Genomic DNA, 16,154 nt, shown 5'->3' with positions numbered 1-16,154 from the left:
CCTGCAGTTTATTGTGTCTCCAACGTTCGGAGTTAGCAAATCTGACATAGTTTAAAATTCTTACCCCACACGTATGTATCCCACATACCTCCATCTACTCCACCTGTGTACTGTGTAACTTACCAATCCCCAACGACCCTCCTATCCTCTTCGATATTGCCGGTTCATTTCAGCACCAGCACTTAACTCTATCTGCCTGGATCTTAATCTCAGAATTAGATTTATTATCACTCACTTACATGATGTACAGTTTGTCTTTTGTTGGAACAGCAAAGGGGTGGCATGAAAGTGACTAGAAGTTACAGAAATAACTAGTGTATAAGAGGAACAGCGAGATAGTATTCATGGGTTTGTGGATTGGGAGGGGAAGAAGCTGTTCCTGAATCATTGAGTTTGGGTTTTCAGGTTGCTGTGCTTCCTCCCTGATAATTACGACAAGGGCATGTCCAAGATGGAGAGGGTCCTTAGTAATGAACGCCACCTTCTTAAGGCGCTGCCTGTTGAAGCTGCCTTGGACAGTAGTCCCTGATGGAGCTGGCTAAGTCTATAACTATAATTCCTTTAGAATGTCACCAAGCACTTCCAGGTCTTTTGTTTAGAGCTACCTGTTTGACCAAACGATTGATCGCCAGTCTCCTGACAGCACCTTGTGTTGTTTGACATCACGTCCCGTGAAATGCTTCAGTTATTAAACAGTAGCGAAGTAAACGTAAATGGTTGCTGTTTAAGGAGGAGAAGGTATAAATGTAACCTGCCACACGTCTTTCATTTCAGGCTACCCTTCTCCGCTGGGAGGTCCAGAGCATGCCCCGAGCCCTGTGCCTGCTAATGGCCCCCCTTCAGGGCCACCCATGCCCGCTGGGCCAGGCGGCCTTCCCATGGACGGTGGGGAGCCCCAGACTGTGGGACAGCAAAGCCGAGGACCCTCGCCTTTCAACCAGGGGCAACTGCACCAGCTGCGGGCACAGATCATGGCGTACAAGATGCTTGCAAGAGGACAGCCCATTCCAGACCACCTCCAGCTGGCTGTCCAGGGGAAGAGACCCCCACCTGGAATGCAGCAGCAGCCAATGTCATCGCTACCTCCACCATCTACCCCTGCCACCGGGGCAGCGTCTGTCCCAACACCAGGAAACTACAACAGGCCACTCGGTACCCATCTCTTTTACCTCATGACGGGTCGCGCTCTCGACGACTGTTGACATCGGTTTGCTGGCTAAGCTCCGGCAAGAAGCAGGCAGCCTGCTGCCTACAGTCGCATAGCATGACAAATGTGTTCCTGTCTTAGCAACTCACCAGGGCCACACTTCAGTGCAAGTATTTAATGATCTACTACATGCCATACATATATAACATATGTCTTAAAATCCCCTACCATTAGGATTGCTACAAATCTAACTGGGCTCATGAACAGAGGTGCAGCAGTGCAAAATAATGAAATCGAAAGGAAGGAGAAATTATTTAAACTGGCAAGAAGGTCAGCACCTGAAGGGTACAGACTTAGGATAATTGGCTGAAGAACCAGAGGGAGCTGTGGAGAATATACACTCAGTGGCCACTTTATTAGGTATATATTGAGTATATATTCATGGTTGCCTGCTATCTTAAGGTTCAATGTGTTATGCAATCAGAGATGCTCTCCTGCGCATGACTGTTGTAATGCATGGTTATTCCTGTCAGCGTGAATCGGTCTGGCCAGTTTCCTCTGCTCTCTCTCATTAACAAGGCATTTTCACCAGAGAACTGCTGCTCACTGGATTCTTATTGTTTCTTGCACTATCCTCTGTAAACTCTAGAGACTGTTGTGTGCGAAAACCCCAGGAGATCAGCAGTTTCTCAGATACTCAAACCACCCCATCTGGCACCAACAATCATGCCATGGTCAAAGGCACTTAGACCACATTTCTCTTCCATTCTGATGTTTGTTTTGAACAGCATCTGAACCTCTTGACCATGTCTGCATGCTTTTAGGCATTGAGTTGCTGCCATATGGTTGGTCCATTAGATGCTTGATTAGGGAGCAGGTGTACAAGTGTACTTAATAAAGTGCTCACTGAGTGTGTATTTTCTCTAATTCCCTAATTAGATTTTTGCATTGACAAGTGGGTGTACCCGCGTAATTAATAAAGTTGCCACTGAGTATATTTTACATAGTTAGCTGTTTTGATGTGGAATGTGGTGCTTAAAAGGGAAGTAAATTCAATCTTAGCATAAGGACTAAGTAATGTCGGCTGGTAGAGTAGCATAGTAGTTAGCACAACACTATTACAGCATGATCGACACGGGTTCAATTCCCGCCATTGCCTGGAAGGAGTTTGTACATTCTCCCCGTGACTGTGAATTTCCTGTGGGTGCTCTCGTTTCCTCTCACATTGCAAAGATCTACTGGTTAGTAGATTAATTGGTCATGTGGATTTAAGTGGGCAGCACGGGCTCAGTGGGCCAGAAAGGCCTTCCACTGAGCTGTAGTGTAAGAATAAAAGATACCTAGATTAGAATAAGTGGGAGAGCTCTTTCAAAATGCTGATCACAAAGCACTGGAACCAATAGCCTTCTATATAATGCAGTCAAGCATTCCTCTTCATCCCTTGAAGTTCAAATTCAAGTATATTGTCATTCACCTGTATAAGTGTACAGTATTTCTCTAAACAAAACAATGTTCCTCTGGACCAACACACCACATCTAACATGCACACAACACATAAAGTAATATTACCACAAATAACTTAACAAACAATAAAATATATTCCAGAGGATTGACATTTAGCATCAGGTACATTTATGATACAGGTTAAAAAGTAAACAGTATAATGCTACTGGCACTTCATACATAATGAGTCCTGGGTGGTGATAGGGAATTCAGTAGTCTCACAGCCTGGGGGAAGAAACTGTTTCCCATCCTAATAATAGTCTTTGTCTTAAGGCTTAGTACCTTCTGCCTCCATAAGACTGAGACTGCTGAAATATAACTGCACAAATGTGAGAGCTTTGAGTCTGAGTTGCTAGACTGTCTCTTTCATACCTTGTCCTTGCTTTTTGAAAGGCTAGACTTCTTTTGTAACACATAGCCATTGATTGGGATTGTTCAGTGCTGGGACAATGGGTACTAGGTACAGCAGTGGGTAGGAGCACCTTGCCTTGGAGCACTGGCATATTAGACCACCACTGCATTGGTACAGTAAGCACTAGAGCATGAGTGGATTGGGCAACCCCTTCTGGTTTTACTACCGCATTAATTTCCCCGCAGATCTCTGTTCTTCCATGATCACGAGGAAGCCCCAAATTCCTGTCGTTACAAGGATGGAGATTAGGAGGAGCACCAATTTCTTGACAACCAATAAGAATTTGATTCATTGGCACCATGGTACTTATTGCATCCAATGGAGAAGGGAGAACAATTTGCATGTCCTGGCAGGAACTATCTCCAGATCTTGGTCCCTCACTTGAACTTCCTCTTGTTTGTTAGTTATCTTTATTCAGTTGCACTCATCTTGATGCTGACCTTCTTCTGCTGTCTCTTTTCCTCCTTGCCTCTTTGTTATAGGCATGGGAGGATCTAACATGATGCCTCCTGGATCTACTGTAGTCAATCAGGGAATGCAATGCCAGCCTCCTGGTGGCCCATCCAAACCCTGGCCGGAAGGTAAGGCCCTTGGGGCAGTCAGTCAAACCAGCACAAAAGTCACAGGTCAGTAAGCACGTGATTTCCCAAGCTTGTATTCTGGTGGATGTTGGGAAGAAGGACTCAGAGGAGATTTAAGTTTTAGATGTAGAGATAGATTTCATAAAGTACAGAAAGACCCACCCAGAATATGCCGACCATCATCCACCTATTTACACTAATCATACATTCTGAGACAATCTCGCCAGATTCTGCCACTCACCCATGCACTAGGGACAATATACAGTGGCCAATTAACCAACTAAACTATAGCAGCATCTGTAAGATCTGGGGTTTAATTCCTGCCGCCATCTGTAAGAATTTGTACATTTTCTCCCCATGGCCGCATGGGTTTCCATTGGGTGCTCCAGTTTCCTTCCACAGCCCAAAGACGTGCCAGTCAAGGTTAGTGAGTTGTGGGCATGCTATGTTAGCACTGGAAGCATAGTGACACTTGTGGGCTGCCCCCAGCACAATTTTGTTGAATAGATTTGACAAAAGTTTACATCTTGCAATATGTTTTGATATATATACATGGGGCAAGTACAGCTAATCCCAACTGATATGTTTGAGAAGTGGCAGGAAACTGCAGCACCCAGAGGAGAACAAGCAAGCTCCACACAGACAGTACCTGAGGTTGATCCCAGGTCTCTGGTGCCATGAGGCAGTGATATACTGGCTATGTCACTCTGCTGTCCTCTTCCTGAGGGGCGAGGAGAAAGTGCAGTGTGTTTGATTTCAACCTAATAAGGTGCAGGAAGTTTAAAATATGGCAACAAGGTGGAGAAGTTGCAGGAGCACTTAGGTAGTGTTGAGTTATAAGACCATAAGACAGGAGTAGAATTAGCTTTCAGCCATCAACTCTGCTCTGCCACTTGATCATGGCTGATTATTATCCCTCTCAACCCCATTAGACAATGAGACCACCAAACATAGGAGCAGAATTAGGCCTTTCAGCCCATTGAGTTTACTCTGCCAATTGATTGCGGCTACTTTATTATTCACCTCAAATCTCCTCACCATGATCGTTGACACCTTACTAATCTAATGTGGAGCAGGTTCAGTGAGCTGAATGGCCTAATTCTGCTCCCATGTCTCATAGCCTTTGTCAAGAACCTATTCACTCCACTTCAACTATACCCAATGACTTGGCCTCCACAAGCCATCTGGGGTAAAGAATTCCACAGATTTACCAGCCTTTGACTAAAGAAATTCCTCGTCTCAATTCTATAGGGATGTCCTTGTATTCTGAGGCAATGCTCTTGGCCCAAGTCTACCCTATAACTGGAAATATCCTCTCCACATCCACTCTATCTAGGCCTTTCAATATTGAATAGGTTTCAATGAGACACCTCCTCATTCTTCTAAACTCCAACGAATATCGGCCTAGAGCCATCAAATGCACCTCATATGTTAACCCTTTCATTCCCAGGATCATTCTCATGATCGTCCTCTAATTAAATAAAGCTGGCTTAATTATTCATGGCACTGAAGGTTGAATGGTGGTCTGATCCAATGAGTTTCAAAGGATTTGTTTGTATAGCTAAGTAAAATCTGTTTCCTGTAGTGAAAGAATCGGCTGTGATGCCTGGGACCAGAGACATAAGATTAAGCACCATCACTGTGGCTAGAAAAGTTAAATTCAATTACTTAATTCTGGAACTTAGTAACAGTGAGAAATGTAGAATAGTGGGACATGCAGTAGTGCTTGGATGGTTATCTTGGTCAGCATAGACAAAATGGGCTGAAGGGCCTGTTCCCTGGTTGTGGCACTCTATGAATCTAAAGATAAAATTCCAGATTGACATTAAAAACCCACTTGGTTTATTGATGTCCTTTAGCAAGGGACATCTAATCTCTTCTAGTCTGGCCTATATGTAGTTGTGGTAGACTCTTAACTGCCTCCTGGAATAGCACATCGAGCCGCCTAGTTCTCAGGCAATGGGTGGCTCCTTTGAAGGAAAAGAGGAATGCAAAATTAATGGCGCAGGTGCAGAAAGGTTTACCAAGATGCTCCCAGATTACAGTGATTTTCTGAGGATAGGTTGAGTGAGCTTTGAAGTGAAGGAGGACCTTTCACTCTCAATATAGACCATGCTCGGTGGAAGAATTTTGGAGCAACGGTGGGTGGGGAACGGTTACAGACTGGAAATGACACCGGACGGTGCAGTGTTGGTTGATGGTTGAATCCTCACGATTCTCACTCTGATCTTCCTTTTCCAGCTCCAATGGCCAATGCCACCGCTCCAACCACAGCCCCTCAGAAGCTTGCTCCCCCTCAACCCACCGGCCGACCCTCCCCTGCTCCACCAGCCGTGCCACCCGCTGCCTCGCCGGTGATGCCACCCCAGACGCAGTCGCCGGGGCAACCGGCTCAGCCGCCCCCCATGGTCCAACACCATCAGAAGCAGAACCGGATCACGCCTATTCAGAAGCCACGAGGGCTGGACCCAGTCGAACTGCTGCAGGAACGCGAGTACCGGTAAGGAGCAGCTGTGTGGGCTGTGCATTCCATCCTCCAGGCGTTTGACATAGAAATCTACAGCTGATTGCAGGCACTTCGGCCCACAAAGTTGTGCTGACCGTGTAGCCTTCTCTAGAAACTACCTAGAATTTCCCTACTGCATAGCCCACTGTTTTTCTAAGCTCCATGTATCTATCTATGAGTCCCTTAAAAGGGCCCAATTGTATCTGCCTCTACCACCATTGCTGGCAGTGCATTCCACACACCCACCACTCTCTGTGTGAAAAACTTATCTCTGACATCCCCCTTGTACCTACTTCCAACCACTCTGCCACTTCTTGTGGCAGCCATTTCAGCCCTGGGAAAAAGCTTCTGGCAATCCACACGATCAATGCCTCTCATCAGCTCTATCAGGATACCTCTTATCCTCTGTTGTAACTTTTTTGTTCATCACTATGTCTTCCTCCTTAACCTACTTCAATCCTACAACTCCCTAAGACTGTGAGCTATTACTGTCAGATGTACCGGGATTCATGGAACATAGAACTCCACATCCTTCCTATAATGAAGCGACCAGATCTGAAGACGTGTGGTCTAACCAGCTGCAACATTGCCATGATGCTCTTGAACTCAGTCCCCTGACCAATGAAGGCCAACATACCATATGCCTTCTTAACAACTTGCATGACAACTTTGGGTGATGTAACCTCAAGATACCTCTGTTCCTCCACACTGCCATTAACCCTGTCTTCAAACTCGGCCTTCCAGAGTGAATCACTTCCCTCTTTTTTTGGGTTAAACTCTATCTGCCACTTCTCAGCCCAGCTTTGCACCTTGTCAACGTTCCACTGCGACCTACAATAACCCTCCACATTACTCACAACTCCTGCCAACATTCCTGTGGTCTGCAAACTTACTAACCCAATGAAAAGCTTTTGTTTGTGTGTCATCAGATCATTCCATTGAACGAAGTAGTTCTTCAGCTGTCCATCGATTTCGATGTTGACTGTGCTGAGAGTTTAGTCTGTGCAGGCACATTTATGGGCCACAAGACCAGCATTGGTCCAGAAACTCTACTCCAACACACCTTGCACAGTAATAAGATAGATGGTGTCATGCCCCCACCATACAGTCTCTCTGGGGTTCCAAATCTGATGCTAAGTGGTACACAGGAGTGTACAGACTTTGCGGATAAGGAAGCTGCCCCACAGTGACAACTAACTAGTCTAGTGATGCCATCCATTGACCAGCACTCTGATTCCTCTGCATGCCACCAAGGTGACTGTACCATTGACCCTTTTGGATTCATCTGCCACAGACACCATCAGACGCCCTGCTGCCGGCATCCTTGTTGGGTGCAGCCTTTGCCTGAAGAGGCATAACCTAGGAAGTAGCAAAGGCATGCTTACCTCCTTGACTTAGCTAGCCACAATCCTACTACTAGATCTAGTCTAGTAGTATACCGATGGAACATCCTTCACAGCTAGGTTAGACCTGCCAGAGAACGAACCTCTGCCGTACTTCGCTGATGTTCGGCCTGTGTCACCCCACACCACGGTGAGGCGCCAAGGTAGGATTTTGTTGGAGGAATGAAGTAGTACAGAATAATGTTTCAGTTACATAGAAAGTACAGCACAGCTAGCCAATAAGGTGCATAAGGCCACAACAAGGTAGATTGTGAATTAAGAGCCCATCTTTACTGTATAAAAGGTCCAAGCAAAGTTTTATAACAGCAGGATAAAAGTTCTCCTTGAGCCTGGTGATACACGTTCTCAAGCTTCTGTCTCTCCAAGCCGATAAGGGAAGAAGGAGAAGGTTTACCAGGATGTTGTCTGGATTTGTAGAAGAGGTTGGACAAATTTGGCTTATTTTCCCTGAAGCTGCATTGGCTGAGGGGAGACCTGATCCAAGTTTATAAAATTATGAGAGGCATAGGGTGGACAACTGGTATCTCCTTCCCAGAATTGAGAAGTATAATACTAGAAGGCATGTATTTAAGGTGTGAGGGAGAGAGTTCAAAGGAGATGTGTGGAGCAATTTTTTTTCACAGAGTGGTGGTGCCTGGAATGTGCTGACAGAGATGGTGGTGAAGCTACATGTAATAGAGATGTTTAAGAGGATCCTGAATGCGCAGGGGATGTGGACCATGTGCAGGCAGAAGGGATTGGGTATCATTAGCTTTATTAGTTTAGCACAGCATCTTGGGCCAAAGGGCCTGTTCCTGTGCTGTACTATTCTATGTTCTATGTATAAGTGACTGGGAGGTTGTGTCTTTGATTAAGTTGGCTGATTTCCCCAGTCAGAGGTGAAGAGTCAATGGAGACGAAGGCAGCTTTAGTCTCTTGTCCAGCACCCATTTTATTTTCTACACCTGTGCTTTCATCTCCAGGAACCAACCTCTGAAATTCTCTTCCCATTCTTCACTTTAGCTAAGTCTACTTTCTGAGCACCACACACAAAATGCTGGAGGAACTCAGCAGGTCAGGCAGCATCTATATAAACAGTCAACATTTCGGGCGGAGACCATAAGACATGGGAGCAGAATTACATCACAAGACCCAATGAGTCTGCTCTACCATTTCATCACGGCTGATTCATTATCCCTCTCAACCCTATTCTTTCTTCTTCTTCCTGTAACCTTTGATGCCCTGACTAATCAAGAACCCATCAGCTTCCTCTTTAAATATTCTCAATGACTTGGTCTCCACAGCTATCCATGGCAATAAATTCCACAGATTCACCTTCCTCTGGCTAAGAAATTCCTCTTCATCTCTGCTCTAAATGGATGTCCCTGTTTTCTGAGGTTGTGCCCTCTGGTCTTAGACTCAGCCACTATAGGAACATCCTCTTCACACCTGCTCTGTCTAGGCCTTTCAGAATTCGGTAAGCTTCAATAAGATCCCCCCCCCCCCCTAATTCTTCTACATTCCAGTGATTACAGGCCAAGAGCCATGAAATGTTCTTCACATGTTAACTCTCTCATTCTCAGAATCATTCTCGTGAACCACCTCTAGACCCTTTCCAACGTCAGCACATCTTTTAAGGGGCCCAAAACTGTTCACAGTATTCCAAGTGTGGTCTGACCAATGCCTTATAAGGCCTCAGCCTTACGTCCTCACTCTTATATTCTAATCCTCTCGAAATGAATGCTAACATTGCATTTGCCTTCCTTACTCAACCTGCAAGGTAATCTTTAGGAAATGCTACATAAGGGCACCTCTGATTTTTGAATTTTCCCCATTTAGTCCGAGCCTTTATTCTTTCTACCAAAGTGCATGACTATACACTTCCCTACACCATATTCCATCTGCCACTTTTTTGCCCATTCACCCAATCTGTCTGTGTCCTTATGCAGACTTACTGTTCCCTCAACACTACCTGCCCCTTCACCTGTCTGCAAAATTGGCCACAAAGCCATGAATTCCATCATGCAAATAGTTGACATTTGACATGCAAAGCAGCGATCCGAATACTGATACCAGCATCCAACCTTTATTCCCACTCTTCACCTCCTGCCAGTCAGCCAGTCTTCTATCCAGTCTCATGTGCAGTACCTTGTCAAAGGCCTGAAAATCCAAGTAAGCAACATCCACTGATTCTCCTTTGTCTATCCTGCCTGTTATTACCTCAAAGAATTCCAAACAATTTGTCAGGCCAGGTTTTCCCATAAGGAGACCATGCTGACTTTGGCCTACTTTATCATGTGCCTCCAAGCATCCCAAAACTTCATCCTTGCATCTTTCCAACCACTGAAATCAGGCTAACTGGCCTGTAATTTTCTTTCTTATACCTCCCCTTCTTCTTAAAAGAGTGGAGTGACATCTGCAATTTTCCAGTCCTCTGGAACCATTACAGAACCTAGTGATTATTGAAAAATCATTACTAATGCCTCCATCATCTCTTCAGCTGTCTCCTTCAGAGCCCTGGGATGTAGTACATCTGGTCTGAGTGACTTACCTACCTTCTGACATTTCAGCTTCCTAAGCATCTTCCCCTTAGTGATAGCAACGACACTCACGCCTGCACCCCTGACATTGTCGAATTTCTGGCATACTGCTATTGTCGTCCACAGTGAAGGTTGATGCAAAATGTTTACTAAGTTCATCTGCCATTTCTTTATCCCTCATTACTACCTCTCCAGAATCTTTTTCCAGATAGCCACTCTTGCCTCTCTTTTACTTTTTATATTTCTGGAAAAGCTTTTGGTACCCTCTTTTATATTATTGGCTGGCCTACCTTCATATTTCAACTTTTCTCCCCTTAAGGCTCTATTAGTTGCCTTCTTTTGGTTTTTGAAAGCCTCCCAATCCTCTAACCTTCCACAATTTCTTGCTCAATTATATGCCCTGTCTTTTGCTTTTATGCTGTCTTTAACTTCTCTTGTAGCCGTGGTTGCCTCATCCTCCCTGTAGAATACTTCTTCATCTTTGGCATGTATCTATCCTGCGACTTCCAACGTGACCCCAGAAACTCCACCCGTTACAGTTCTTCTGTTATTCCTGATAGTGTCCCCATCCAAGCAACTTTGGTCAGCTTTTCTCTCAAGCCCCTGTAATTCTCCTTACTCCACTCTAATACTGATATATCTGACTTCAGCTTCTCCCTCTCAAACTGCAGGGTGAATTCTATCGTATTTTGTTCACTGTCTTGTAAGGGTTCCTTTACCTTAACCTTCTTAATCAAATCTAATTTAACACCCTAATCTAATCCAATCAGGGCCTGATTAAGGACCTCGGCCCAAAACATCAACTGTTTATTCCCCTCCATAGATGCTGCCTCAGCATTTTGTGTGTGTTGCTTTGGATTTCCAGCATCTGTAGAAACTCTTGTGTTTACTACTTTCCAGGCAATCAGTTGAAGATCTCCCAACAACTCAGACCAGGATATTGGAGAAGAGTCAAATGAAGTGTGATGCCAATGTTTTAGGGTATTGCGAAAGATCACATTTAGTGAATAAAGCTCTCGTGATGACTAATAAGATGTTAAGTGTTCTTTACATGTTGTTGAGTTTGGAGGGAAGGGAGTAGGGTGTGAGGCTATCCTCTTTGCCCCAAGTACCCCATCTGCTGCCAGTGGTATTACACCGCAGCACACCAGGACACCATAAGCACAAGAAATACAAAAAGCTGGAGGAACTAGGTAGATTAAAGTACTTGTCTCTTGTGATGATCCATGAACAGGTGTGTTACAGGAGGCGAAACTTAGAAAATGCTGGAGGAACTCAGCAAGTCGGCCAGCTTTTATGGAAAAGCATAAACAGTCGACATTTTGGGTTGAGGCCCTTCATCGGGACTGGAAGCGAAGGTGGTAGAAGCCAGATTAAGAAGATGGAGGTGGAGTTGGAGGAGGGGAAGGAGTAAAAGCTAGAAGGTGATAGGTGAAGCCAGGTGAGGGGGAGAGAGGAGGAAATGGGTAGGAAAGACAAAGGGCTGAAGAAGATGAAGGAATCCGATCTGTATGTCAGGGAGCAGTCACGCTTTAGTGGACCTTTCCCGGCTCCTTAATGCAGCAAGTGAACGAAGGCTCGGGAAAACAGGAGCTTCAGGCCAGCTCCAGCATCATGGCCTCAGCTCGTCTTCTGTGTCATTGCCTGCCATCAGTTCTGCCCTCCCATTAAGACACACTTCAGAAAGTACAATTAAATGTTCTGAGGAACGTACACAAAATACTGGAGGAACTCAGCAGTGTCAGGCAGCAACAATAGAGAGGAATAAACAGTCGAGGTTTCCGGCTGAGAGCATTCATCAGGACAAGGGTCTCAGCCCAAACTGTCAACTGTGTTTACCTCATAGATGCTTCCTGACCTGCTGAGTTCCTCCAGCACTTCGTGTGTATTTCTCTGGATTTCCAGCATCTGCAGAATCTCTTGTGTTTATAAGCGTTCTGAATTCTATGCCGTGCCCATGAAAAGTCCTAACCAAGCTTTTGCCTCCCAGGGCTTTCAGCTAGAGAAGGTTGGGGGAGAAAACACTGGTCATGATTGAATGATGGAGCAGACTTGATGGGCTGAATGGCCTGATTCTGCTCCTATATCTTATACCTTTTGGTTGTGGCTCACACTACTAACACTCAATTATGTCGGCAGGTTACAAGCACGAATTTCCCATCGGATCCAGGAACTGGAAAACCTTCCCGGCTCACTGGCCGGAGACCTCCGCACCAAAGCAACCATTGAGTTGAAGGCTCTGCGGCTTCTTAATTTTCAGAGGCAGGTTTGTATTTGGAGTGGGTAGTTCTGCTTTTACATCTGGCTCTGCCCTGACACCGTGGCCTCCACCGGCTACAAGTGACAAGGTTAATAAATGCAGCCGCATGCAATCTGAAAGCAGAATGCTGTGACTGGGCTGCATTTAGAGGCCGTGCTATCAGCTCCCTACTGTGGGCTGAACCCTGCCCTGCTGCTCACAGACGTGCCCAACAGCACTGCCATGACAACGGGCTCTCCGCTGCACGCACACACACAAAGTTTCTGTTCATAGCTTTCTTTTCCTGCACAAGATGCGAGCTCAGTCTCCATTCCTGCTGTTGTTCTCTCCCTCTCCCTCAGAACAATGTTCCCCTTTTTTATGCTCTGCAGACGAGCATGCACACTCTGAGAACAAAGGAACAGAGCCCATAAGCCTATTCCATCATTCACTGAAACCATAAATGTATCTTAGAATCAGGTTCATTATCACTGACATATGTCTTCAGTTATCTCACCATTTTTGCTCTCTTTTAGCTCTATATATTTAACTTATTTTATATATATTTCTTGTATTGCACCAAAAAAACAAAATTCTTGACGTATGTCAATGATATTAAACTTGATTCTGATTCTGAAATTTGTTGTTTTGTGGCAGCAGTTCAGTGTAAGCCTTTAAAGTTTACTATAGTTACTAAAAAATAAATACATACTGCAAAAAAGGAGTAGTGACATAGTGTGTGTTTGTGGACCGTTCAGAACTCAGATGGCAGAGGGGAAGAAGCCTCTCCTAAAACAATGAATATGTGTCTTCAGGCTTCTGTTCCTCGTCCCTGATGGTAGTAATGAGAAGAAGGCATGTCCTGCATAGTGAGCGATGATTGTCCCAGGCGTCCTGCGGTCCAGTGCCAACATAGCATGCTCACACCTCACTAACCCTAACCTGTATGTTTTCGGAATGTGGGAGGAAACTGGAGCACAGGGAGGAAACCCATACAGTGACGTGTAGAACATACAAACTGCTTACAGACAGCAACTGGAATTGAACCCCTATTAGTAAGCACTGCACTGTAAAGATCTGCGCTAACCACTACACTACGTGAAGCCACAGGATCAGATCTTTCATCTAGAAGGCCATTCTGTTCATTGTGCTGGTAAACTACCTCATTGATACAGTGGCTAATTATCCCCATTCCCCTGCAATTTACCCGCATCCCGCCCTCCCACAGCTTTCAGAGTTATTCATCTCCCTCTGAAAGCCCCTGTTGATTCATAGTCAAACAGCACAGAGGCCAGCCCTTCGCCCTCCATATCCATGAAGACACTGGTCCTGCTGATTCTCCCTGCATTCACATTGACTTTTGACATCCCATGAATGTTCTGCCACTCACCTACACACTAGGGGCTGCTTACTGCAGCCATGAACCTACCAGTACGTCTTTAGCTTGTGGGAGGAAACCTGAGCACTGAGAGAAACCCACGCAGTCACAGAGGTCCACAGCAGCTGAAGTCAGGACTAAATACAGGCTACTGGAACTATGAGGCACCAGCACTGCACCACCCTACTAAACCAAAGGTCAGGACAACATCATGGGCTGAATGGCCTGTAATGTGCTGTATTGTTCTAGGAATCAGCCAGAACATTCCAGAAACAGAATAATTTGAGGTGTAAATAATGTCTGTATCACCATCGGTTCCTTTTCCTGTGTCCACTTCCCCTGTTTACTCATTGTTTTAGAACATAGGACACTACAGCACCATACAGGCCCTTCAGCCCAGGATGTTGTGCTGACCTTTTAACCTACTCTAAGGTCAATCTAACCCTTCCTTCCCACATAGCCCTCCATTTTTCTTTCATCTGTGTTTTTTTAAGAGACTCTTAAATATCCCTGGTGTATCTGACCCTAACAACACTCCTAGCAAGGCACTCTGTGTCAAAACCTACCTGTCATCTCCTCTATACTTTCCTCCAATCACCTTCACATTTATCAGTTGCTGAATATTTCCAGAATTTTCTTTCTTTATTCTAATTAATTGATTGTGGATGCCACTAACAGAATCATACAGCATGGAAACATGCCCTTTGGCCCAACTGGTCTATGCTGACCAAGGTGCCCACCTAAGCTAGCGATATTTGCTATTGTTTGGCCCATAACCTTCTAAACCTTTCCCATCCATGTACATCTCCAGTGGTCAATGAAAAGTTGTCATTGTACCTGCCTCAATCATTTCAATCCAGATAAATACCACTCTCTGTGTAAAAAAAAGTTGCCCTTCAAGTTCCTGTTAAACCTTACTCCTCTCGCCTTAAACCTATGTCCTCTAGTTCTTGATTCCCCAGCTCTGGGGAAAAAGGCTGTGAGCATTCACCCTGTTCTATGTCCCTCATGATTTTATACACTTCCATAAGTTCACCTCCCAGTTTCCTCTCACATGCTGGGTGATCAGTGCAGAATCTTCTATAGATTATTTATGTGAGCTATGATTAAGAATTGCACCTTGGTTCAGTCGAAGCACAAGGTGCAATACCTTCGTGTTACGGACGGTGTTGACACTGAGCTTATGGTTCAACTTATCCTGCACTCAGCAGCGCCGCCCACAGGTACTGATGGGCAGTGCAGCCTAATCATTAGTTAAAAATGCAGAGAGCATGATTTTGTGTTGCATCTCTCTATGACCATCAACCATTGGGTCAGTGATTATACCCAGCAGCCAGGGGGGCATTAGGATCAGTGATTACCCTGATGCATTTGGGTTGCAACCTTCACCCTTCCGTTACCATGACAAACGTGAGGAAAGAATATCGTTTAAGATGTTTCCCAGTGTCGCTCAGGTATAGGGCTGGGTGATGTCACTATTATCATTCAGACTGCTTTTGATGAGCTACCTGTCTGTTTGCTCCTCAGCTCCGTCAGGAGGTGGTTGTGTGCATGAGGAGGGACACGGCCCTGGAGACGGCGCTGAATGCCAAAGCCTACAAGCGTAGCAAGCGGCAGTCGCTCCGTGAGGCTCGGATTACCGAGAAGCTGGAGAAGCAGCAGAAGATCGAGCAGGAGCGGAAACGGAGACAGAAGCACCAGGTGAATGTGACCCCGGCACTCACCACATTAACGCACGGTCCAAGTGGAGGGTCCCGATCCAGGATAGCGGCTGTCTCTTCCCTCCACAGACGCTGCCTGCCCTGCTGAGTTCCTCCAGCATCTTGAGTGTTGCTCCAGGTTCCAACATCTGCAGTCTCTGGTGTCTACACAGTATTTATACACCGCCTTCAACATAGTACAGGCCACCTTCTGTTACAGAAGGGTTGCATTTAAGATCAAGGATCAACTTTATGTGCCATGTATGTAGCAGGTGGGTGATGTAGTGGCATCACCATTAGATTTCGAGGCGAGTGGTCGTGGGTTCGAATCTGGCCGGCTCCTTGAATTGCATGTTTTCCATCCACGCCGGGTTGAGTGTCGAGCTAGCATCTCGGCCTCGTAAAAAACAGATAAACGCTAAGGAAAAGGCAGGGTCGCTGCCCGATGCACCACAAGGCACGGAATGGAACTACGACATTTACATGTATTAGGATTTTGCTGTCGTGTGTTGGTGAGGGCACTACATGCAATTAAAAAAAACAGCATTCAAAAAATATACAGATAAAGTATAATATAAAAATAAAGTTAGGGGTTAAAGTATGGGTAGGGAATAAAAGGTGCATTAGTACATAAATACCATAATGTAAATACAATGTAAACAGTATTATAAAAAGTGATTTAAAGTATTTACAGTTCAGTCCAGTGCAGTGATGGGGGTGGAGGGGTTAACTAGAATGGTCAGATTAACTGCCTGGGGGAGGAAAC

The 16,154-nt window shown here is 45.3% G+C and overlaps 1 protein-coding gene and 1 long non-coding RNA gene across 8 annotated transcripts in view; one reads left to right on the top strand and one right to left on the bottom strand.

Annotated features, from left to right (window-relative positions):
• Positions 1–16,154, bottom strand: part of LOC132406370 (uncharacterized) — a 147,363-nt gene that overhangs the window by 33,246 nt on the left and 97,963 nt on the right. The window lies entirely within an intron of this gene.
• smarca4a (SWI/SNF related, matrix associated, actin dependent regulator of chromatin, subfamily a, member 4a) overlaps positions 1–16,154 on the top strand; it is a 216,958-nt gene that overhangs the window by 116,359 nt on the left and 84,445 nt on the right. For 6 of the 7 annotated variants that reach the window (XM_059991941.1, XM_059991940.1, XM_059991937.1 and 3 more), the window contains 5 exons: positions 775–1,152; positions 3,545–3,643; positions 5,885–6,143; positions 12,211–12,337; positions 15,216–15,389. In XM_059991941.1, the coding sequence (XP_059847924.1) occupies positions 775–1,152; positions 3,545–3,643; positions 5,885–6,143; positions 12,211–12,337; positions 15,216–15,389 (1,037 nt within the window). The remainder of the gene's footprint in view (positions 1–774; positions 1,153–3,544; positions 3,644–5,884; positions 6,144–12,210; positions 12,338–15,215; positions 15,390–16,154) is intronic. The other variant, XM_059991943.1, reaches the window with a different exon arrangement.

This window comes from Hypanus sabinus, chromosome 16, assembly GCF_030144855.1.
Source record: "Hypanus sabinus isolate sHypSab1 chromosome 16, sHypSab1.hap1, whole genome shotgun sequence".
In the NCBI taxonomy this organism is placed as follows: Eukaryota; Metazoa; Chordata; class Chondrichthyes; order Myliobatiformes; family Dasyatidae; genus Hypanus; species Hypanus sabinus.
Note: the sequence above shows the minus strand (reverse complement) of the source record. Positions and strands in the feature narration are given on the sequence as shown.